The following is a 23,199-nucleotide window of genomic DNA, read 5'->3' as shown; positions in this document are numbered from 1 at the left end:
ATATAAGATTAGTATGATATTTGTTTTGATAAAAATGATTAAGGGGCTATAATGCTAGTATGGTTGATTGTGTTGGACAAGAAAATAACTACTACTTCACATGCAATGATGCAATTTTACCCTATTAACTTTATATGTAATTAAGAATCTTTCTCTATAATGGTTGTATTTTACTAATTTGGGAAAAGGGTCAAGGAAGTGTGTACGTAAGTTGTGCTAAAATATGTGATATGTATTATTTCTTGGGATAAAAAACATGCTAAAATAGTGCAGATTATTTTTAGTGGATTACATTCTCTCAATTCTTAAAAGAAGTAGAAACTTTTAGTTGAAGAGAAAAATACAAAGAGGTTTAAAATTAATTTAGAATTAAGAATCAAATAATAGAAAACATTTTATGTACTACTACTATCAACTTATTTTGTTGTATTGGTTGCTAGAGATCCTAACTACACGTTCATTTGTTGTTAGTTAGATTTTCAAAGTGTTGTCCCCGAATGTCAATTAGGTTGGTAGCTGTGTTCGAACACTAGAAGTGAAGGAGTTAAAAGACCAATGAGCCTTAGTTGCAATCGTGTTTGGAGGCTGACGTGATTTTTGTGTGGTATTGCTTTTGAGTTATTTAGATTTTTCTATGTTACTCTGATAGTGTAACATTTAGATGAGTTACCTTTTTGTTTATGTTCTGAAAATTTTAATTTATTTATTTAAATAAAATGATTTATATTTTTGGATAATTAAAGTTGAATTGATGAATTCCACAAAGATCCCAACATAGAAAAAGTCTACCTAGTATTCTGAAAAACTTCTCATTGTTTAGCTATGACAAGCTTTAGGAGAAACTATTTCAGATTGTGAGAGACCTAGTCATCAATACAAAGTCATAAGGTGTTGAAGGCTCAATGCACCCACGACCTTGAAACTCATACTAGATCCACATCATGGAAGGTAAGTTCACAGTTGGATAATATCTAACAGTTCCCTGCGTTTCACGTTAAGAAGCATGAGGCATCTCTAACCATCTCTCCTATATATATAGGGGACGACTTAAGTGAGAACACTTAATTATTATGAGAAATGAGAAAAATGAATCACGACCATTAAATTTTGATTTGTTGATTTTAATGAACTGAATTTGTTTTTCTTTCTATGATCCTTAATATTTATTTTAAATCAACATAGAAGTATTACATGATATATGAGACAAATCCTTACCATAACTCACTTTACTCTTTTGTTTCTCAGTCACTAATTTAAACGTTACAGTGTTAACGTTACTGATTTACACTCGCCGTACAAAATGTTTGCTCCGCCGCACCAATACCCTATTATATCACTTCACCATACATTTTTGGATCCCTGACATAATACATCTCATCCTGAAAACTTAAGCAAATACACCTTCAACAATATATAGTCATTGAAAAAGAAACCTAAATGTATTGTTTCACCAATAAGATGGTCTGTTACACATGAAGATTCGTGTACCATGAGATGTTATTTAAAATTAGTGATAATTAGTAAGTCGCTTATTGTGTTATCATTTACCATTTTTGACATTTTTATTGGTATTGAGAGTGACGAGACTAATGTGAGAAAGGTATACAAGAAACCTCTTTTGCATATGAAGCCAATTTTGATTAAGAAAAATAACTAGTGAATCATTTAATTAGTATATCTAGATAACGATAATATTAATGATTCAACCCATTGACTTTTTAATGCGGCAAGTCAAATTTACATAAATAGTTTAAAGAAAAAACTACATTTTGTTTTTTGTTTTTACTTCAAATTAGTGTTTATTAATTCTTCAAATAGTTAATATTCCATAAACTATTGTTTTTTATATCAAAAATAGAAAGCTGAAAAATTAAAAGAGAAAACAAATCTAACATACGTTCCAAACTAACCTTCAATATTTTTAAGTTGATAGCTTTACGTTAAGGAAACCCTAATCTCTTTGAAAGAAAATTTTGTCAATATTATTCAGAATTGAAATTTTGTTTGCAAGTGGATCATAGGATGTTGATAAGAATAAAGATAGGGGTAATAAATTAATTAATTTATGATAGAATGATGTATTTATGGAAATTTCTAGGGGTAAGAAAGTTTTAGTATTCTGCATGAAATGGAAAGTATGGTGGATTTTCAAAGTTTGCAATATAAGTTGAAATCTCATCCCATTTCTAGGTATGAAATTGACGAGGATTGGAAGTATGTATAATGTATTGCCATTCCCACCCCTGCTAAAAAACAAAACAAATTAAAATTTATATTGTATATTTTATATAATACAATAAAATTGTATTAAAAAAATAATAAAACAAAATAATAATTATATCATATTTTATATTTTAAAAAGTTAAATTTTATAATATATAAATTGAGGTAACATCTAGGTTGAACCATCATTCAAATGGTTCATGGTGAACCATAAAAAACAACCATCGGATTAAAATGTTTAGGATATGTTACAATGTACCCTCATACACAATAAATCTTTCTTTCTCAATCTCTTACTCTCTGATAAGTATCATTTTTTCACGTTTTTGTATATATAGTTTTATGGCACTTATCGTGTTTTCGTTGTAAATTTCGTTGAATAATCTGAACTCTATGTACAAATACGTTTAGTTTGTTTATACTCGTGTTTTAACTCATTTATGTACCGACTAATAATTTTTCATTCATTTTGTAGGTATTTGAGCATTTATGGAGCATTGAGGAATAAAGCTTCAATGATGCATTTTTGGGTCAACAAAGAAATAAGGCACAAGGAAGAAAGTCAATGGCTTGAAGAAAATAAGAAGTTGCAGACTGGTGTCGTTCGCTGGGCGAATCTGTTGCTTCTAGTGTGAGTCGCTGGGCGAAGCTCTCCTTCGTCGGACGAGTGTGGAGATAATTTTCTCATTTGGCTACTGACTTGGTTCGCCTCTAGGCTCTCCAGGCGAGTGAATAAGGATTCTCCAGGAGAATTTAGATATTTTTGCCAGCTTATGGACGTGGCGCGGACTATATGGCCAGGAATAAAGGATTCGCCGGGCGGAGCAAATGACTCGCTGGGCGAATGTTGCTGAGACCGTTTTTTGTATTTAGTTTCATTTTCATTTCATTTGTTAGTGTGATGGTTTCGGGGGAGTTTTAGGAACCCTAATTCCACTCACCCATTTTTTTTGGGTAGATTAGCTTAGATAACAACACTAGGGTCTTGCATCTTATGGATTCGGGGTGAATTTCTCTTCGATCGGCACTGACAAATTGGGAGAAGTTTGGTTTATCTCTTTTCTCTTTATGTATTTTTATTTTGTTGGGTTTTGTATATGTATTTACTTTGAACTCATGTATATTTGTCGTCCAGGGCGTTATATAAAATCTGCTTTACAACTGTGTATTGATTGTTTTAGATTTTTACTCTGTGCTCGGGGTTTGGGTTGTTATAGACATATACTGCTCGAATCCTTATCTAGGATGATAATCTGTTAGTTTCTGGATTCTAGAGATAGAATTAGAGCTAACAATCTTTACGGGTGTCGAAACTTAATGCTTTCGTGTTAGTTGTGTTGGTTGAGAGATCGTCGATACAAATAATATGGATGCCTGTTGTGTTGTTAAGGTTGGCTGAGAGATTATCGCCGAGATGATATAGTAGTTCTCTTTAGTTTGAGTTATAAATGACTTAGGGTTTCAGCAATGCTAGATGATACTAACGAGTATTGTAGGTTGAGTATAACTGGTCGATAAGTTTAAGTTTGTGAGAAGTAGATTATATGCAATGCTTGATAAGTTGCTTCTCTCCAAAGAATGAATTCTTTTTATGTTCATATTTACTTTTCTGCTTTTACTTTAACCAATTCAAATCCAACTCAAGAACGCGAGACTGTTGAACAACAGTTCAGTAGCACTGATCCCTGTGGAGACGATAATTTCCCGGATAAATATTTCCAAAAAGTTTGTTGCTTACCGCTTTACCGCTCCAACACTCTCACACTACCAACCACCACCATGACTCACAAATCACAAAATTTTACTGCTACTTTTCTTTTTCTCTCTATTTCCCATAATTTCTTTCTACCACTACCCTTGACTTCTTAAAATTCTTAAAAAACATAAATTAAAAAAGTTGGATCAAGATATGTGAATAGTTGAATGATGTTATACATATAATCACTTTTCTCTTCCAATATACATCTAAAAGGCTATTATTTTTGTAAATTTACTAACAAAAATTGAAAATTTTGTTATTATGTGCTTAATAGAGTGGAGAGATTATGCATTTGATGTGAAATTTTGTTCAGAGGATATAACTGCGTTAGAAAATTCATCCATATGTCCAACTGTGTTAATAAGAATTATTTTCTAAAATTGATTAGTTAAATATACAATAAGTTGTGTTAATAAGAATGATGATTTCACGTATTTCAAGCATTCTCTCGTTGACCAAGCTGTCGTTACAAGCAAGGAGTCGTTACAACCAAGGTAACTCTATTTGCATTTAAATACCTTACTCGTTGTTCCTTCTCTCAAGCTGTGTTTCAAACATGAGCATATCGAGTAAAAATGCTAAGGATAAAAAGGATCTCCTGTTGAAATCCAAGAAGGATGAGAATGTTGATTCAAAGAAGATTGTGCCCAATGTTGGAACATCTATTGGAGCATTAGTAACAGGAAAAAAATCTGTGTCAAAGATGAAATAATTTAAGAAAAATTATGTTTAAGACTCTGACTCAAATGCTGATGAAGATTGGGTCAACTTCAAGGACTCAGGTGGAAGAATTAGGTAGTTTTTTTTGTTTTCTGTGAAATTCAAAAAACAAAAAATGTTGTTTCCTGTTTATTTTCTTCTATAGGTGTCTTTGTACACTCACTCTGTTTTATCAATTTTGGACTAAAATGGGGGAGTATAGGAGTAATAGTAGTAGTTTTCTTTATGATAGGAGTAGTAGTATGTTCTTTATGTAATAGGAGTAGTAATAGTAGTAAAGTATTTAGAAGGGTCTAGTTTTGATTTCTTGCTGAATGCAACTATTTAGGGGGACATGACAGTCTATCATGCTAGTCTTGATGATGGCGCTGCTAGTGTTTATGCTATTACTATTGGTGCTATTGTTCTGCTTTTGTTGCTAAGTATATGATATTCTACCAAATAATTCTAACATCCTGAATGTTGAGGCCTATGAAGAACCTTGGCTGTTATGCTCCGAGTTATGTCTGTTGCTTATGATACATGTTCTACAAATGAGGTGAACTTGGATAGTTCAAGTCTGGGTTTAGGTTGATTTTCTTGTGCTTTGTGAAAAGTTTCTTCTTCCATTTGAGGGGGAGAATTATTTCTCCGTGACAAGAAGTGGTTCTGAAAGGCAGGGGGAGTGTTTGTGTTTGAGGATAGATCTAGAACAACATGTAATCCTTGAAAAAGGTTTATAGATAATTGTACAAACTATTAAGCTATATTAAAAATGATGTAATTATATAATTACATAATTTACAAAGTTTACATGTTTTCATAAAAGCTTGTGTTATTTTGATTGTGGTCTTATTCCTATCTCCATGATTAATTGTGCTTTGGTTGTTTTAGCCAAAATTTGCCAAAGGGGGGAGATTGTTAGTTCCATGGTTTTGGAGTTGTCAACAATTTTGCTAAAACATGGTTCTTGATAGATGTTGGACAAGATGTCGTAACATCTTAATTTTACTTACATAGCAAAGTTTGAGATGATATTAAAGACAAATGTTCTAACAAATGTCATGACATTCTAAATCGGAACATCAGTACAGGCTATTTTAAATCTTGACAGATTGATTTTGTGATATTTCTTTCTGATATATCTCAATAATATTTGCAGGTCAAAAAGATTCAATTTGGAACTATAGAATTAAATCAAGTCAGAATCAATGTTTCTAAAATTGGTTGATTGGACAATTTAAGAAACTTAAAGATTTGTTCCAAGATTAGAAGAGATTTCCCTACAGACTTGTCGCAGTTCTCAACATGTGCATCAAGTAATATTTGGGTAAAGGTTTCAAAACCCATGGACTAATGAAGACTATTTAAAGAGAACCCTAACCTAATGCAAAAGAACTCACACATTTGTAAAATTAGGGGAAGTCTTGGGTCTATAGTTTTAAGAGTCTCTTGTGTGTGTGCAAGTCACCCATGTATCCTTTGATACTTATGGTAGACGTTATGTTCTCACTCAGAAGCCTTTAGGTAATGAGTTGAGTGTTGTTCTCACTCTTAAAGCTTTTAATCATAGAGTTGAGTTTTGTTCTTGATTGGAGCTTTTAAGCAAGAACAAGTAGTGTTCCTAGTTGAAGCTGTGAAGCAAGACTAAGTGTATTTTACTGGAAATGTGATCTTTTATTATCACAAGTTTGTGATTTGTTTTGTCATTGGAATTGTGACTTGTTTTGAAACATTAACTGTGATTGGGGCTGTTTGTTTATCAATGTGGTGATTGGAGGTGAGATGTCGATTTCTTATATCTAGATGTTAATTTCTAGGTAGAAGTTGCACTTGGTAAGGATTATGCGAGAAGTTGTAAACTGGGCCTGTTTAGACTTTGAATTAACACTACTAATAGTGGATTTCCTTCTTGGCTTGGTAGCCCCCAGATTAGGTGTTGTTGCACTAAAGTGGGTTAATAATTCCTTAGTGTTTATTTACCATTCTGCAAGTGTTTTTAGCATATCTTTTTGTTTGGTAAATATGTGTTCTGTCAGCAGATGATGTCAAGACATCTGTCCTGACATTCTTGTTTGAGTTGAGACATAGATCTTAACTTATGATTTGTGATGGTTGCCATTCTGTTATTTACCTGTTTGCAAAAGTTATAGGTGAATTATATTATTCTGTATCAGGAGCATATAACATAACATCTCTCTTGATGTCATATTCTGATGTTGAGACACTGATGTTGAGACATCAGTATTAACATGTGTTGACCCTGTACTAGAGAATTTCACTTTGTGTTATGGTGAATTGATTGCTTTAGTCACATGAACTAAGAGTCTACAACAACACGCCTGGATTTCTTTGCATTGGACCTTGATTATGTTCGTTGCACCCTAGACTCGTTGTTACTATGCATAATCGCAAAGAAACAAATATTTCAGAACTTGCAGTATTTCGTTCATAATTGAGAATTACTCATGTATACAAGGAGGATGATTATAGAACATATAAATTAATACAAAGAGGAAATAAAACATAACCAGGCGGGCTATCCATCGCTTATTCTCCCTATTTGCTTTCTTATAGCTTAGCCACATCATGGTGAGTGGATGTTTCTGCTTCTAAGCTAACCAATTAGGGAAGTTACGTTGATCTCCATCGCGCCTTCTTCTTGGTCTTGTTAAAGTGCTAGATACATCCTCTTGGCTCCTATGAGACCGGCATCTAGGGTGGCTTGCTCCCCCTGTCGGCTATTATATTTGAGTTTAAGATGCACCAGAAAGGCTACGACATCCAAGGTGTCCGTGAAGGGTCTTCCCAAAATACAATTGTAGACGCTCCTGCAGGGGATAACGAGGAACTGTGAGATGAATGTCTAAACATACATTCCTTCGTTTACTGATACCATCAACTCGACATACCCCTACAAACGGATGGTCATCCTATTGAATGCTTGCAAGTATGAGCCTTCGTATGGCCATAAGCTTCCTCTTTCAAGGTTCGCGTTCTCAAACAACTCTGAATAAATATCACAAAAGCCTTTATCATCGATTAAGATTCAGGAGATGTTGAACTGCCCATTGTGGGTGTAATCACCAAGGGAATTATTTTGTTTTAAATGTCTCCCACCTTCTTACAGTATTAGAATCCTAGCATGGGTAGGTCATAAATCTTCACTGAGGTACCACCATTCTTTAGTTGGACAACCAACATCTCAATGATTTTTCTCTTCATGGTCTGCTGTTAGAATCCAAATTGTACATATTTTGTTCATAAACTTTGTGGTATTCTTTAACTCTTTCCCAAATTTCTATTCTATTATGCATTATACTCTCGTAAATAAATAAAATCGAGTTTTTATTGTAAATATTAAGTTTCTTGACTTTTCTTTGCTTTTTATAGGTTTTTATACTTTTGGCAAGATTGGAATGAAAAGTGTAGAAGGAATTGGCTTGGAAGATGATTGGAATTAAAATCAAGAATTAGAAAATCAGCAAGTTCGCTTCCAAGCGCGCTTCCCTGGCCTATTTCCCGAAGCGAGACATGTTTTGGTGCTCGCTTAGCGAGCCAATCTTGCTAAGCGATGTCTATGCACTTTTCAGATATTTTGGTAGTCCGCTTAGTGAGCCAATCTCGCTAAGCGAGATTACTTTTTGGGCACTTATAAAATTAGGCACTTTGGAGATATTTAGAGGATGATCTTATCCTTTTATGTTACTTTTTACTAACCACACAAGTTGAGGGGAGAGAAGAAGAGAGAAAAACCAAATTTCAAAGAAATTACTCAAGATTTTCCAAGCATCTTCCTTCATCTTCTTTGAGTTTTAATGCTAGTGAATCTTGTTTTGTTACATGTTATTGAAGCTTCCATGGCTATGGAGAGCTAAATCTCTTTTTGTGTCAAGATTAAAGGTAGTTAACTTGTATAGTATGTATTTCTTTTGATCTTAAGTTGTATGAACTTGGTTGATGATTAATATATGGTGAATATCTTGTTATTCATTTTCTATTTGTTGTTTTGAAGCACTATTGAGAGATATGTTTCAAATCTTGACCTAAAAGATATTCATCTATCAATAAACAAACTCTAGAGATAGATTTGTGAGTTGATAATAACTTGTATCAAGCTTTAAAGATTATTATATTGATTGTTGGCATGAGAGATCATCTAATGGTTAATATGATAATATTCATGATATTGCTTTAGAGATAAACGATATCAAGAGGATACGTGGTTATATTAATCATTAATAAGTTCATACACCTGATTAATTGAATATATATGAAACAAGTTAACGAAAACTAATCTTGACACGTCTTCTCAAATCTTTTAAAGCCCTATTTTAACATCTTTGTTTACTTTTTATGCAATCTAAATTTCATGTCACCAAACTCTTACAAAGTTTTAACTCAAAGCACACTTAATTGTAGAACAGTGGTATTATCACATTAATCCTTGTGGAAACGATAAAGGAAATACTTACCCATTTAACATCTTCTTGGAGGGAAGGTTAGATCGGGGAGCTCCTCTGTGATGAAGACGATGTATGGACATTTACCTTTGTCAGCCTCTTTTTTCACCACTAGTTCCTGCCTCAGCATTTTTCAAGGGGGATTTGCCTTTGGGTGACTCCTCCCTTTATCTTTTTCCTCTTTCACGTACTCGACCAACCGGCCTCTCTTGATCAGTCCTTCAATGGAATCCTTTAGTTGGTTGCGTTCGTCAGTGTTGTGGTTATGACCTTTATGAAAATAATAGTACTTCGATTTTTTCGTCTAAGATATCTCTCTGTTAGGTTAAGGTGTTCGGATTCCTACTTTCCGAAACTTTGTGTCGGTATAGTCTTGGTAGATCTTCTCTCGAGATCCATTCAGTGGAGTGTACTTATCGTACTAGCCCTGCATACCTTAGTCACATTTGTCCTTTTGTCATTGGTAATCCTTCTCTACCAAGATGCTGGAGTTGGTGTCATCAGAGACGGGGTTATCGAAGTATGTGTTTAGCCTCTCTTCTAGGATCATCTAAGACTGAGCCATGCTCAATATCTCTTGGTTGGTTCACACCTTTTTCCTTCCTATATTCAACCTAATGGGATGGTTACATAGAAGTCTGTTCTTGAAGATCCAATACTTAAGCGTTCTTCAGCTTCCTTTACTTTAACAGTAACTTATGTAAATTGGTTGATATAAGACTACATACTCTTCTTCTTCCCTTTAACAATCCTGCTCAAAACAGATACCATCATATACATCCTTTTACCGACATTAAAATGCGAGGAGAACCATTCGCAGAAATTCATCATGATTCCATGCTCTCTTCTGGATGGCCATTGAACCATAGTTTGCTCGGCCCGACCATAGGTAGTAAAAACAACTTGCTTTTGGAGGCTCTGTTAACACTGAAGTAATTTATCCGATCATTGAAGAGTTGGATGTGCTAGTCGAGATCTCCCTTTCCATCATAATCTCCTAGCTTGGGAGGCTTCCCCATGGAATTTAGCATTTTACTGTCCAAAATTCGGGCACACAAAGGATGCTTTGATTGACTCTTCGATTATTAATTTTCAACCTAATCTAGGAAGGAGCATGAGTGCCTTGATCTCCCTCGAAAATTTGAGGAGGACTATGTTAATTCTTGCTCCTCAGCGGATTCTTCAACTTAGGAGCTTCATCATTCTTCGCCGCGGTCAGCCCAGGGACAACAGTTTGAGTCCTTCTTGATATAACTTCTTAAAAGGTGTTTCCACATGGAGGAACATTGTGGAGGCTTTCTTCAAGGTGCAACAAACTTTCTTCTATCGCTTACAAATCATGTTGATGAATGATGTTGTACATATTGTTCAGCAACTCGTTAGTGCCTTGCAATCCGAGGTTTGCTCACAGTAGTTGGAAACCAGGTAAGACTTCTGGTTGCGCAACTGCATGTGGAATCTGAGGTCCAATGGGAGGCAATTGGACATATCCAGTTAATTGAGGAGTCTAAACTAGATATAGATGCAGCGAAACCTCTGCTTGTGAATTCGCAACATTTTGAAGAGGAGGTGGAGGTGGTTGATTAATCGCTTCTTGAGCTGCAACAGTGGTGATAGGTTCTCGCGCAGCAGCGAAACAAGTAATTTTGGATCCAACCATTACTTGGAAGCGTATAAATTGGAGATCTCGAAATTCAAGAAATCAGAGTTGAAATGATGCTTGATTGGATCAAACGCGACATATCTTAGTGTTCGCCTTTGAGTGTTCTCTATTTGATGACCTGAGAAAGATTTAAATTGCTGAATTTGAGAGCGATCTTGAAATCATGGAAAATGCATGAATCACAAGTCGATTCTCACAGACGACGCCACTGTTCCATTCTGGAACCATAAATAGAGTGAGGATCGAAGGTAATGGTGGATTTCAACTTCTGGCGTGGTGGAGAGAGGAATGACATGTAAGGTTAGCACTCCAACACTCAAGCCAGTACGTGAAGAAGAAGAATAAATTGAAATTGAATTTGAAACTTAGTACCTGGTTGACGTCTTTTTTATATATATAGTATAGAGGGAATAATGAACTTGTTATTTGTCTAGCGTAGATCGCAGAGAGCCGTTGGATGCACCTGATATTCAAATCTCATGTGATCATACGTAAGAGAGTACTCGTGTGTGTTGAGAAAATTCTATAAAAGTTGTAACTCTTTCAAAGTGGTCGGTCAAAATCGATATAATCGAGCTAGATGAATAATTATTATCATTTTCTATGAAAAAAGAAAGAAAACTATTATATTTTTAAAACTTTTTTTTTCATATGATTCAAATGGGTCCAATCAACTTCAATAATAGTAATAATAATAATAAGAAAGGTTTTATTTGATACATAAAACAAAGTTTTCTATAGTCTCATGATTACTACAATTACAATATTTACAAGTCCGTCTTCTTTTTCATTCTTATTTTCTTTCAACATAATTTATTTTCATTGTAATAATTACTTTAAGAGAAAATAATAGCATTACTTTAATTTAATTCATAATAATTCACATATTTCTATATTTCACTTCCTATAAGTGGATATTTTCTGGACTTGACGTTGGAGTCTAATATTTTGGTTGCAGAAAATATAGCGCTATTTATTTTTTAAAACTAAAATATTTCACTGAAATAAAACAAACTGCAAAGATGATTCCTGCAAAATAATTGAGAAATATTATCCCAAAAAATAAAATAATTGAGAAATTGAGATGCATTTTTAGAAAATTAATCATAATATGGGATTTGTTTATCAATATAACTTTGTTTTAGATTGGGTTCAAGTATTAAACAGTACCATTAAACCTATTTTTAATTAAGAAAAAAAGATAAAATAAAAATAAAATATCATAAGTTTTGAACTATAAATTCTCATTTGCTTAACCCTTTCTATTTCACTTCATTCTATTCTCTTGATATTCCACAACAACAACAACACAAACATTAAGGTGTTACATGATGGAGGGCCAAGATCTTTCGCCACCTGAACTAGACACATCTCGACCGTCCCTTGGTTTCCCACTTGGCACTGCCCTTCTCTTGATCGTCATCTTCAGCTTAAGTGGTATCTTCTCATGTTGCTACCACTGGGAAAAGTTTCGTTCACTTCATCGTTCTCTTTCTGATCTTGAAGCCGCACATGCACATGCACACGCCCACACCCGATCCCCACCCTCCAAGTCTATACTTCAATCCACGGTAATTAATAATATTTAATTTTCATAATTTTGGTAACACATTATTCACAATTTGAATTTGAATTTGAATTAACTTTTTTTTTTATAGGAAATGGAGTTGGAAAAGAAGGGAGAGAGTTTGACGGTGTTGATGCCAGGGGATGAGGTGCCCAAGTTTATAGCTATGCCCTGTCCGTGTCAGCCGTCGCCGCTAGAACATATTATTGTGAGCGTCGAGAAGCCGCCGTCAAAACCACCGTGACTATGCCGTATTGACCACCGTGGCATGTTAAACTTTAGTTATTGATCGTTAATATGCATTTCACCACCAATTGTTGTATATTCCCAGAAGAATTGACAAGTTTGCCAGAATCAAGAATCAATATGATTTTATAAAGTGCTACATTTTTGTTATTTCAACAAAAATATAGTGTCCATGTTATTTATTTTGACAAATATTCCCAGATAAGTAAGGGTAGTTTTTGAATGTGTGCTATTTTCTCTTTTTTTTTTCTTTCTTCTTTCTAGTTTTTTAAACAAAAAAAATCTAAAATCAAAACTTAAAAAAAACCTATTTAAGTTTTTTAATTTTTAAAATTCTCAAATAGTAAATAATTTTATAAAATTAGACTATCAAACAAATTTTATAAGTTTTAAATTTTAAAAATTAAATAAAACAAGCCCTATGTAATTTTATTTTTTTTGCATATGTTGTAGGAACATTTTATTAGAGTCAATAATTTTCTTAGCCAATGTATGTGTTACTTCCTATGAGTTTAATTACTATCGATTGTCAGCGGAAGACTTTTTACACTTTCAATGTATCACCACCACTTAATTATATTATTTTTTAAAAAAATTAAAATAAAAGTCAAATACTTCTAACAAATTAACGTTCTGATTCACTGACTAGGTGGAGGAGATGGTCCAAATGAACACTTTTTAAACCCAGTTGTCTATTACATCAACTTTGCAACAAGAATCTCTAAAAGAAGGATTGTATATGAGTATAGATGAAATAAATTCGATCTTTTCATCTCATATGTTGAAGGTAAGTTTTCCATAATTAACGTTTATGATGAGCCTAGGAGTGGCGAAGAAATGTCTTTCTAGAAGGATGGGATTTGGGAATCTTTCTCCTTTTTTCCATTATGAAGAAATGTACACATATGAACAGGCGACTTATACTTATTGGTACATCTTCCAAGATTTCTACCGAATATTTTATGGATCGATATGCTCATTGTATGGATATATTCATCGATTTCATCTCAAAGAGGTCAAGTTTTCTACAAAACTAATATGGGCATAAGGCTAATAATTGCCCCCATATCACACAGATCTCTCTCAAAACTCATGGTTCCAATAACACAAGGAATTAAAAAACTCCCCTTGATCTTTTTAGCCTAGTTGGTAATTTGTTTTGAATTATGGTGTTACATTTTCAGTCATTCTCTCGTTGTCTTCTAATTTTTCCGTTTTTTTGATAAAATATCTTAATTTTTTTGGCATATGATGGCATTTAAGATAAATAACCTACGAAGGGGATATTGATATATAGCTTCATTGACAGCTCCACAAATTTGTTAAATTATTCTTAAACTTTTGTTTAGCAAATCTTTACGGAAAAAGGATTGGTGGTTTATATGGAGGAAGGACATACTGTTTCTCTTTTTATTCTTCCATAACCTTACTTGTAGGTTGAAATGGCTCACCCTCCTCATTATCGCTCTTATCATTTTCACTAGAGTCATCTAGCTGTTTTCCATTCCTTAAAGTTTCAACATTCAAATATCCTTTCGGGTTTGGCTCTTTGTCTTGGAAATGCTCTGAGAGTACCAGATAATGATAATTGTTGTTGTTCAACTTGGGATATTTGAGTCTCCAACATTCTATTATGTGTGGCCATTGAATCAACTTTCGACGCTAGTTGTCTAAGGATTTTGTTTGTATGTAGGTTTTGGTTTTTAAATTCCTCATTCTATTTTATCTGAACTCGAACAAAAATTTCCATTAGATTTTTGAGGTTGGATTTTCAAGGAGTGTTAACACCCTTTTTGAAAGCTCAAAGGTCTAAGTGTCTGATGGGGAGGGTTTGTCCCAAACTAGGGAGAGTTCTTCTGATAGAAAAAATTAGGTTGATCTTTCCATCTATGATTATAAGTATTTGAATATGGATTACATCTTTGAGACATGCTAAGATAACTAACATTATGTTGGATAGATTCTCCTAATAAAATCATCTGGAAAACAACACCATTATAGCCAATGACTTCATAAACTTCACACTGCTGAGTGTTAGGGGTGACAACATTAACACTCAGTTTGCTCAATTTTTAAAATAGGGCATAAACTTTAGCATTTATATGATATAAGGCTTCTACTACATACTTTCCCCCTTTTTGAGGTGACCTCTTAGTGGAGTTACGATCTCTTCCCCATTGATGATGGTTATGCGTCATATCCTCTATAAGGGCATAAGATTCTTCTATAATTTTACTCATGACAACCCTGCGTGCAACATTGTTAACTATCATCCTCGTAGAGTATATATTGTTGTTGCAAAATGTATGCACAATCAACCATCTCTGAAGCCCCATAACTAGGACATAATCTTAACATATTTTTAAATCACTCCACAGCTTCATAGAGTGATTCTTCATCCTTTTGAGTGAAACTAGTTCTTTAGTTTCTTAATTAAGTTATTTTACTAGGAGGGAAATATATGGCTAGGAAGGAAATTTTGAGTTGATCTCATGTCATGATGGAATCAGAGGGTATAAAATATAACCAGGATCTAGCCCTCTTACTTAGTGAAAAAAAGGAAAACTTTAGTCTAATGAAAACACCAATCACTCCATTAAATTTCAGAGTGTCATAGAATTCAAAGAAAATTGATAGATGAGGGTATGAGTCATTTGTTGGTGAACCATAAAACTGATTATGGTGTAACATAGATATTAGGGACCGTTTAATTTCAAAGTTATTTACGTCCACTATAGGACACACAATACTTAAATAGGGTTCCATATTGGTTGGGAGAGACATAGTCTTTTAGGGTGCGAGTACATATGGAAAAATATTTCAATCTCATAAGTTTGTTGAACAAGGTCCTCAACACTATGAACACTTCGCATTCAAACAAGAATAAGAAAAATTGACCAAAGATAAATAACATAAAAATATATATTTTTTCGTCTAATTGATGAAAACAAAAAATCAATATAAAAATAGTATATGGAAACAACGCCAAAAATTTGATATGTTGCAAATGCACAGTATATATCACGGTAAAATTTGGCCATTCCATTGAAACTATGATTGATTACAGATTCTTTTGTATTATGTGATTAGCTAAAAAGATATAATTTTGAGTGACTTTTTTTATAAGCAATTTTAAGAGATTTGAACATTTTATAGATTTGGCATTGCAAAGAAAATTGAAAATACCGATATTATTATTTCTTAGAATACAAGTAAATTGCATTACAATATTATCGGTGAGTTTTTTTAACAAGATGGGTTCTTTAAACTGAAGCTTTAACATCTTTTTCATACCCTAAAATCCTTAATAATATGTAATTGTTCGTCATAAAGCAATAGTCAGTAAGTCATAATAGACATACTTGAAAACAAAATAGCCTGGAAGCTGAAACACCTTATAATATTTGGAGAATATGCCCGTAATAAAAAAATATGTGTGGTTCGTAATGCAGAATTACAGCTGTAATTTGCAATTACGGATGGAGTGTAATTTTGTCAATTTTTTTATTTATTTTTTTGACTCATTTATATAAAATTACGCCTATTTATTCTATTTTCTCTTCGGTTCTTTAAGAATTTTAAAATTCGGCCTTATTCACTTAAAAATAAACCTTCGTTTCACAGTTTTTTGAAATATACAAGAACAACGAATATTATAATTAAAATAAAAATAAAAAAAATGACGATGATTATGATAATAATTTTTTTTTTTAAAAAAACTTATCAATCTTAAAATAAAATAAAAAACATGACCATTCAAATAGAGTAAATATTAAAAAGACAAATGTTATACTCTAAATAGATGTAAAATATAATTTCTTAAAAATGACGCATTGGTTGAAATTGAAATGATTCTCATAAAATGTATAATACTACTACTTGTAATACAAAAAATTGAGCCTTATAATAAAAAAAAAAAGTACAAAATAATTGAGCCTTGGTGTTGTTCATCCTTTGGGGAACTTATGTGGGGTATATGCACAATTTAAGCAAAACATGTTAGCTAGGACATTATATCCTGATATTTTATGATGATCAGACGAGTACTCATTATATATTAGAAATATTTACCAAAAAGATAGGTGCATTACATATCATACAGCACAGCTATCATGCAATTTAACAATATCTAATTACCACCATATTCCCTTTTCATTATTTTGTTGTCTAAGCTATATTATCATGTTCCCTTCATAATTCTTGGTTATCATCATCGAATAAAGTAAGAAAAAGTATTAAAAACGGCTCTTTATTATAAATCACTGCCTTTGAAAATTGATAAAATAATTCAATGCTTCCTAAGAAAAAGTGATTAAAGGTTACAAATTAAAATTAGTGATTAAATATACTTTGACCTATGCGATTTGAATAAATTTTGATTCTATTTTTTTAAGATATACAGATAGAGGACAAAAACAATATTCTCTCAAATAATAAGAGGCAATGTTAAGCTCACAAGAGAAAAAAATAAACTAAAAATATTACTACACAATAAGATTAGAATAAATAAAAAAATAGAAAATCTAAACTCGTTCAAATAATTGAGATAATTTAATAATGAAATTTTGGAACAATATTTTATTCAAAAAGTAGAAGTTATTTTTTAGACAAAAAAGAAAGGGAGAGTGATCAATGTATATATTTTTAATCTATTTGATATTTTGAGGAAAAGTGGGAGGCAGCGATTGAATGGAATTAGGTTATGAGTGTTGTTGCTGTGTCACATACATGGGTGGCCAGGCACATTAGATAAATCGCATGAATGGCATTCTAAATCAACTTTATATATTTATTACTTGTCAATTTTCTTTCCATATATATATATATATATAATAAAAGATGAGAGGAATAAATATCAACCATTGAATTTATCAAGAGAGAGAACATTAGTACAGTAATGTGCCTATTAAAAAACCTAGACACTACCATATGATTTTGGACATTTCAACATCTTGATTATGTCGTCGAAAAATCTATGAATTATCGCATCAAACTCGATTAGTCCCTTTGTTAGCCTACAGTGATATGTTCTCCACATAACCTTTAAATCTTCATCACTCTTAAGCTCAATACAGTCATATTTCACCCTTCCATTGGTATCAATTCATGGTGCAATAAACTTGATCTTACTCACCTTTCTGTTCTCGGTGCCGGACAACATATTATTCAATTTGGATGTTAAAAGAGCGAGATATGCGGTGTCCTCTGGGAAATTAACATGAAATTTCACTCTGATAAAGTATACTACTACCTTAAGCAAATAGTGAGACATTGTAAGATGTTTTTTAACAACACATGATCCCTATTTATACAAATTTAGATTCATTCTGAGCCACACAAAACACTCGCTGTAATCACAGGAATACAAAATTGTCGGCAAAATCTCAACAATTGAAACTTACACTACCGCAATTTTTGCAGCCATGCTAAAAGCCTGATAAAAGTGTAAGAGGTTTTTTTAAAAAACCGTTGATTTAACACTACCATATTTTTCAAGGTTTTGTAAAAATCTTGTATACCATGGTGTTTTTTAAAAAACCGATAAGTTTTTTCACACATGTTTTTTTTTTTTTTTTTTTTTAAAATGGTGTAAATGCATTTCAAACTTTTAACATAGACTACCAATTTTTTTATTTATACCGAAAATTTCATTTGTTCTATCGAATTTTTTGTGCGTAATTTTTTACTAAAATTTTATCAAAGATAATATGAGTATTATCGAAAATGAGGGGGTGTCAGATTAAAGTTGGTGGCATTTTTCAAAATTATTTTGTATTCTAGAACTCTTGTCATAAGTCTTCCGGTTCACATTTTTCAAACCGGGAATGATCAAGTATGTGTTTCAGTTTTATTTTATATTCGGAACTCCTGAACCAACTCTTTCGGTATTCGACAACACACCAGAAGACATTTGCAAAGTATCCTGATTATGCTAATACACATACCGGAAGTCTTATGCAAAGTCATGCCACACCATATAAGCAAATGCAACACCAAATCTCAACTTGGTTAATGTCATGCTAACAATTTCAAACAGAGGTTGTCTATATTTGTTTGTCTTGTAAGTGTTGTTCATAACTAACACAATATAAAAAAATATTCAACAACTTAATTATATCTGGATGGGCCCAAAAAATATCTCTCACAACTTCCAAGTCATCTCTTTTTCTACTCTAATAAACATAACATGCATCCTCTATAAGCTTAAACAAATGTTGTATCTCTCTTCTAAGACCTCTGATCTCTTTTTCTAACATACTCTAATGCTTATATATTTGCATGGTTCGAGTAACATTCTCGAGATCTCTCTCTTGTAAGGAAAGCAATACGTGTCTAGGTGGAACATATTTCTTTGTCAAATCAACAACATGTTGCTTCTCATATGTGCTCAACCTATCAACAAATGAATGAATTTCTATCTACCAATTAAATCATGATTATGAAGTCCACATTTTACATAAACCTTCCATCTAGACTCATCTTTCGTCGGGGTCGATCTAATTTTGAATGGACATCCACATTTATTGGTTGCGCTTTGTGTTTCACTGTCTCTATCCTTGTATTTCCCATGTTTATCACAACCAAATATTACTTTGTTGCTTCTCCCCCTGTTGCCTATTTTGGTATCTAAATGAGTGATGATAACAGTCACTTGATTTCTGATTCCAACCTCTTTAATCTACCTAATAAGCTCTTCTTGTGTATCAAATCTTTGTGTAGTTGAGAATGCAGCAAAGATATATCTACACATATTTAGTTTTATCGCATATTTGTTGAGAAATTTCCACACTTGAAACACAAAAATCAGTTAAAAAAATTAAAAAACAAAATAAGTCCCGGATAACGCAAAAAAGTGTTATGGAACACAAAACAAGCAACACCGAAAGACTTAACACAAAGAGTTATGTTCTGGACTGGGTTTGTGGGTGACCCACCGTCGAGCACAACACAACCCATTTCTACGTCGAGACGGTCCAAGGAATCTTATTTACACTTGCTTCTTTTATTTTTATTCCAAGGCTTAAAGGGTGGGAATATAACATTCCCATGGGAATAACTTCAACCAACTATAACTTCCCACTACTAATCACAATTATTTTTATTTTTTATTTTTTTTGTAATTTTAAATTAACCAAATTTACAATTATTTTTAGGAAACATTAATCTCTACCAAACACATAAATGAGAATAATAATCCAGGGAATAATAATCCTGGAAATACTATTCCAAGAAATATAATTTGAAACCTTGAAACAAACACACCCTAAGATGTTCGGTACACAAACAATACGTACCAAAAGTCTTTCTCTAAATGTTCCGATTAACATTTACAGGATGCAAATTTTTTAAAATTTTTGTGAATAATAAAAAGTAAAATAATAAATTAGTTAAAATCATTTGACATTTTTATAAAAATGTAGGGGTTTAGAGATAAGTGTAGGGGTATCGTGTAAAATCTAAAGGGAGCATACCTGAACTCAGCCCAACACAATTCATTTGCTTTGTGTTAATGCAAATTTGAATCAGTCATCCCCATCACAATTTTGAATTCACCATCTTCCCTCTCTAAAACAACCAAGCTATACTATTTCTACCCTTAGGATTGACCCCATCAAGTGTTTGTAAAAATGCCAAACAGAAACCCCACTGTCGTGTACTCACCATCCTCACCTCGAAGATCACCGAGGCTCATTCTCCTCCACAACAACACCAACCCCACCACCCCAAAACCTAAATCCACCCAAAAATCTTCTACCCAGTCAAGAACCCCCGCCGCTAGGGTAAGGAAAACACCCGGATCGAAGGATGAAGTTCCTCTTAGACGATCCGCTAGATTCTCCAATCATAAAGCTCACCTGAATGAGGACGTTCAACTTAGCGAATTTCGTTCCGGTGATTCGAAGAAAGTGAAGCAAGGGAAAACGAATGAAAGTAGTGGCGTTGAGGGAATTGGGGCTGAAGTTGATGGAAAAGGGAAGAGAAAGCATGGTGGTGATGAAATAGTGGAAGAGAGTAGGAAGGAACAAGTTGAAATTGGAGTGAGAGGGAAAAGAAAGCAAGATGGTGGTGAAGTTGCTGAAGGGTGGACTAAGGAGCAAGAATTGGCACTGCGAACAGCTTACTTTACTGCAAAACCTAGTCCCAATTTCTGGAAGAAAGTATCCAAACTGGTATGCTTTTTCTCTCTTTCTGTATGTAAAGATCGCATTTTTAGCAGAAGAATTGCTCTTAAGTAAAAGCAAAGTTAACAATTATCAGCGTATGAATATTTTATTGAATTATGTGTTCTATGATTTGAAATTTCTGGGTGATTCGCCATTTGCACTAACAAAAACACTCAAAGATGATTGCTTTGGTTTATCACTTCCTTATCTTATGCCTTGGTTTTATGTTAAAATAAATAGATTGCTTGAAATGACACTTGAAAATAGCGCAATCGCTGCAATGCTGCTCACAATGGTAAAGAAGGCATTGCAGCTGGGCTTACGGCCGTAGAACTATTTGATCTAGTTACAATGTGTAATTCATTTATTTTATAGATATTGCACAATGTGCAGAAGTTTAGGTTTGACGGTGGTGCAGATAAGGACTGTAATTTTCTTGGCCAAACATATATATGGCTATTGGCTTGAAGTATTAGCTGCCATATGTTTGGGATGTAAACTGTCCTTAGTTTGGTGTTGTGGTAAAAAAAGTTTTCTTTTTCTGTGTATTTGCTAAAAATGAGGTAAAAATTACTTATTTGCTAGAAATTTTTTATATAAAGAAAGCGGTAAAATTGCTAAAAAAAAATGAGGTAAAAAACTACACTTAATTGTATTTCTTGACTTTCAAAGGTGATAATTGTATAGTCAAAATGTCTAAATGAATGAAAATATTTTTAACCTTTTACTTACTTGATTAAAAGAGTATAATAGCCTTTTCATAAAAATTTGGAGTGGGAAGTATAGGTAGGGTGTGAGAGGTATATTCAAAATGCGCGAACATCTTCAGGACTATGCGCTTGTAGCCTATTTTATAAAGGCCCCAAACGATTCATTTGCTTTGTGTTAATGCAAGTTTGAATCATTCAATCATCATCACAAGTTTGAATTCAAGATCTTCCCTCTCAAAAACAACCAAGCTATTTTGGATCTAATTACAATGTGTAACCCTTTTATTTTATAGAAGCTGCTCAATATGCCGAAGTTCAGGTATGACAATGGTGCAGATAAGGACTGTAATTTTCTTGGCCAAACATGTATGGCTATTGGTCTGTAGTATTAGCTAATAGCTGCCATATGTTTGGGATGTAAACTGTTTTTAGTGGTGTTGTAAAACAGTTATCTTTTGCTGTATATTTGCCAAATCTTTCATATCTCTCTAATATCTTCTTTGGAATTGTTTATCTATGATGTGATATCAGAAATTCCATGAACAAGTGATCTTGGTGAGCATTTGCATTATTCAGGCACTAAGTTTGAATATAACCATTCACACATCTTAATTTAATAGCTTTTACTTCTGCCTTTGTGATAACTGGTTCATGATTGTTATTTGCATTCATTACAAGAAGAAAAGTGTAAAATTATAATTTGTTCATGGTTAATTGATTGCCATGTGCTTAATTATTTTGGTAATTGAAATTGCTGTACAAAATCTGTTGCAGGTACCTGGGAAGTCTAAACAAGATTGTTTCGATAGAGTTCACCGTGACTTCCAAACACCACTTCCATGTCAGCCTAGATCACGGGCGAAGACAATTAACTCTTCTTCTCCTCTTCATCAATTCTCAATATCTGCAAGTAAACTTCTCAAACCTACTGAAAAGAAGGTTTCTAAATCAAATGTTCTCAAACCAAAAAGCATTGTTAACCAGAAGTCTATTGAGAATATGTTACAGCGCCATCTTAAAGTGGATCAAGTCCATAAAGGAGACATATTTTCTGCTCTTGAACCCAACATTGATTTTTCTACTAATGATTTTCAGCTTAGTCAAGCACTTTGTACTCCAAAGCAGCAAAAGGAAAATCAAGGGTTTCTTCAAAATCTTTTATCATCACCATATGTGTCTTTTATCATCTAAATCTTTTAATGCTTTTTGATGTTATGACAAAAAGGGGGAGAAACATGATAATTGATTTGGTTTACTATATCAGTTGCTGGGATTAAGTCTTAACATTTCCTAACATTATTTGCAAGTTCTATGTCTTTGAGATTTTTTTGTAGGATTGAAGATATTTTGAAAAAGCTCAACATGAGAAGCAAATACATGGGGAAAAGAAATTCTATAGAGAAGCACGCTCTTGGAGAATTGAAGCTAGCTTAGTGCTGAGAAGCTTCAAGATCAGAAGCAAGAAGAATGTTCTGATATGCTCTGATACAATTTCTTCTTTTGAATGTTCTGATACATGTTCTTTCTTAAGAATGTTCTGATACATTCATGCTCTGATAATTTTTGTTTAGTATGCTCTGAAACATTTCAGGATGTAAAGATGCTCTAACGATGCTCTGATACATTCAATAATATTCTGATACAATCAAGCATGCTATTACAAAGGAAGAAATTCAAAGCTCTGAAGCTGTCCTATGGAAGCAA

At 33.1% G+C, this 23,199-nt stretch overlaps 2 protein-coding genes across 2 annotated transcripts; both read left to right on the top strand.

Annotated features, from left to right (window-relative positions):
• The first annotated feature begins 12,071 nt into the window (after positions 1–12,071).
• LOC131638098 (uncharacterized protein At5g65660-like) lies at positions 12,072–12,843 on the top strand. Its single transcript, XM_058908651.1, has 2 exons — positions 12,072–12,378; positions 12,466–12,843. Exons 1-2 carry the CDS (start codon positions 12,136–12,138, stop codon positions 12,616–12,618), a joined length of 396 nt encoding a protein of 131 aa, XP_058764634.1. The 5' UTR covers positions 12,072–12,135; the 3' UTR covers positions 12,619–12,843.
• A 7,307-nt stretch (positions 12,844–20,150) lies between these two features.
• On the top strand, positions 20,151–22,686 carry LOC131638110 (uncharacterized). The gene is made up of 2 exons (XM_058908658.1): positions 20,151–20,791; positions 22,270–22,686. Exons 1-2 carry the CDS (start codon positions 20,249–20,251, stop codon positions 22,684–22,686), a joined length of 960 nt encoding a protein of 319 aa, XP_058764641.1. The 5' UTR covers positions 20,151–20,248.
• Positions 22,687–23,199: the final 513 nt, after the last annotated feature.

The sequence above is a fragment of the Vicia villosa genome, unplaced genomic scaffold (genome assembly GCF_029867415.1).
Source record: "Vicia villosa cultivar HV-30 ecotype Madison, WI unplaced genomic scaffold, Vvil1.0 ctg.002171F_1_1, whole genome shotgun sequence".
In the NCBI taxonomy this organism is placed as follows: Eukaryota; Viridiplantae; Streptophyta; class Magnoliopsida; order Fabales; family Fabaceae; genus Vicia; species Vicia villosa.
The sequence above is the reverse complement of the archived record's forward strand: the minus strand, read 5'-3'. Positions and strand labels throughout refer to the sequence as shown.

Bases quoted from the DNA above. Each gene is read 5' to 3' on its own strand.
- LOC131638098 (XM_058908651.1), top strand. From the start codon at position 12,136: ATGATGGAGGGCCAAGATCTTTCGCCACCTGAACTAGACACATCTCGA. The intron at 12,379-12,465 runs GTAATTAATAAT...TTTTTTTTATAG, and splicing joins AGTCTATACTTCAATCCACG to GAAATGGAGTTGGAAAAGAA.
- LOC131638110 (XM_058908658.1), top strand. From the start codon at position 20,249: ATGCCAAACAGAAACCCCACTGTCGTGTACTCACCATCCTCACCTCGA. The intron at 20,792-22,269 runs GTATGCTTTTTC...AATCTGTTGCAG, and splicing joins GGAAGAAAGTATCCAAACTG to GTACCTGGGAAGTCTAAACA.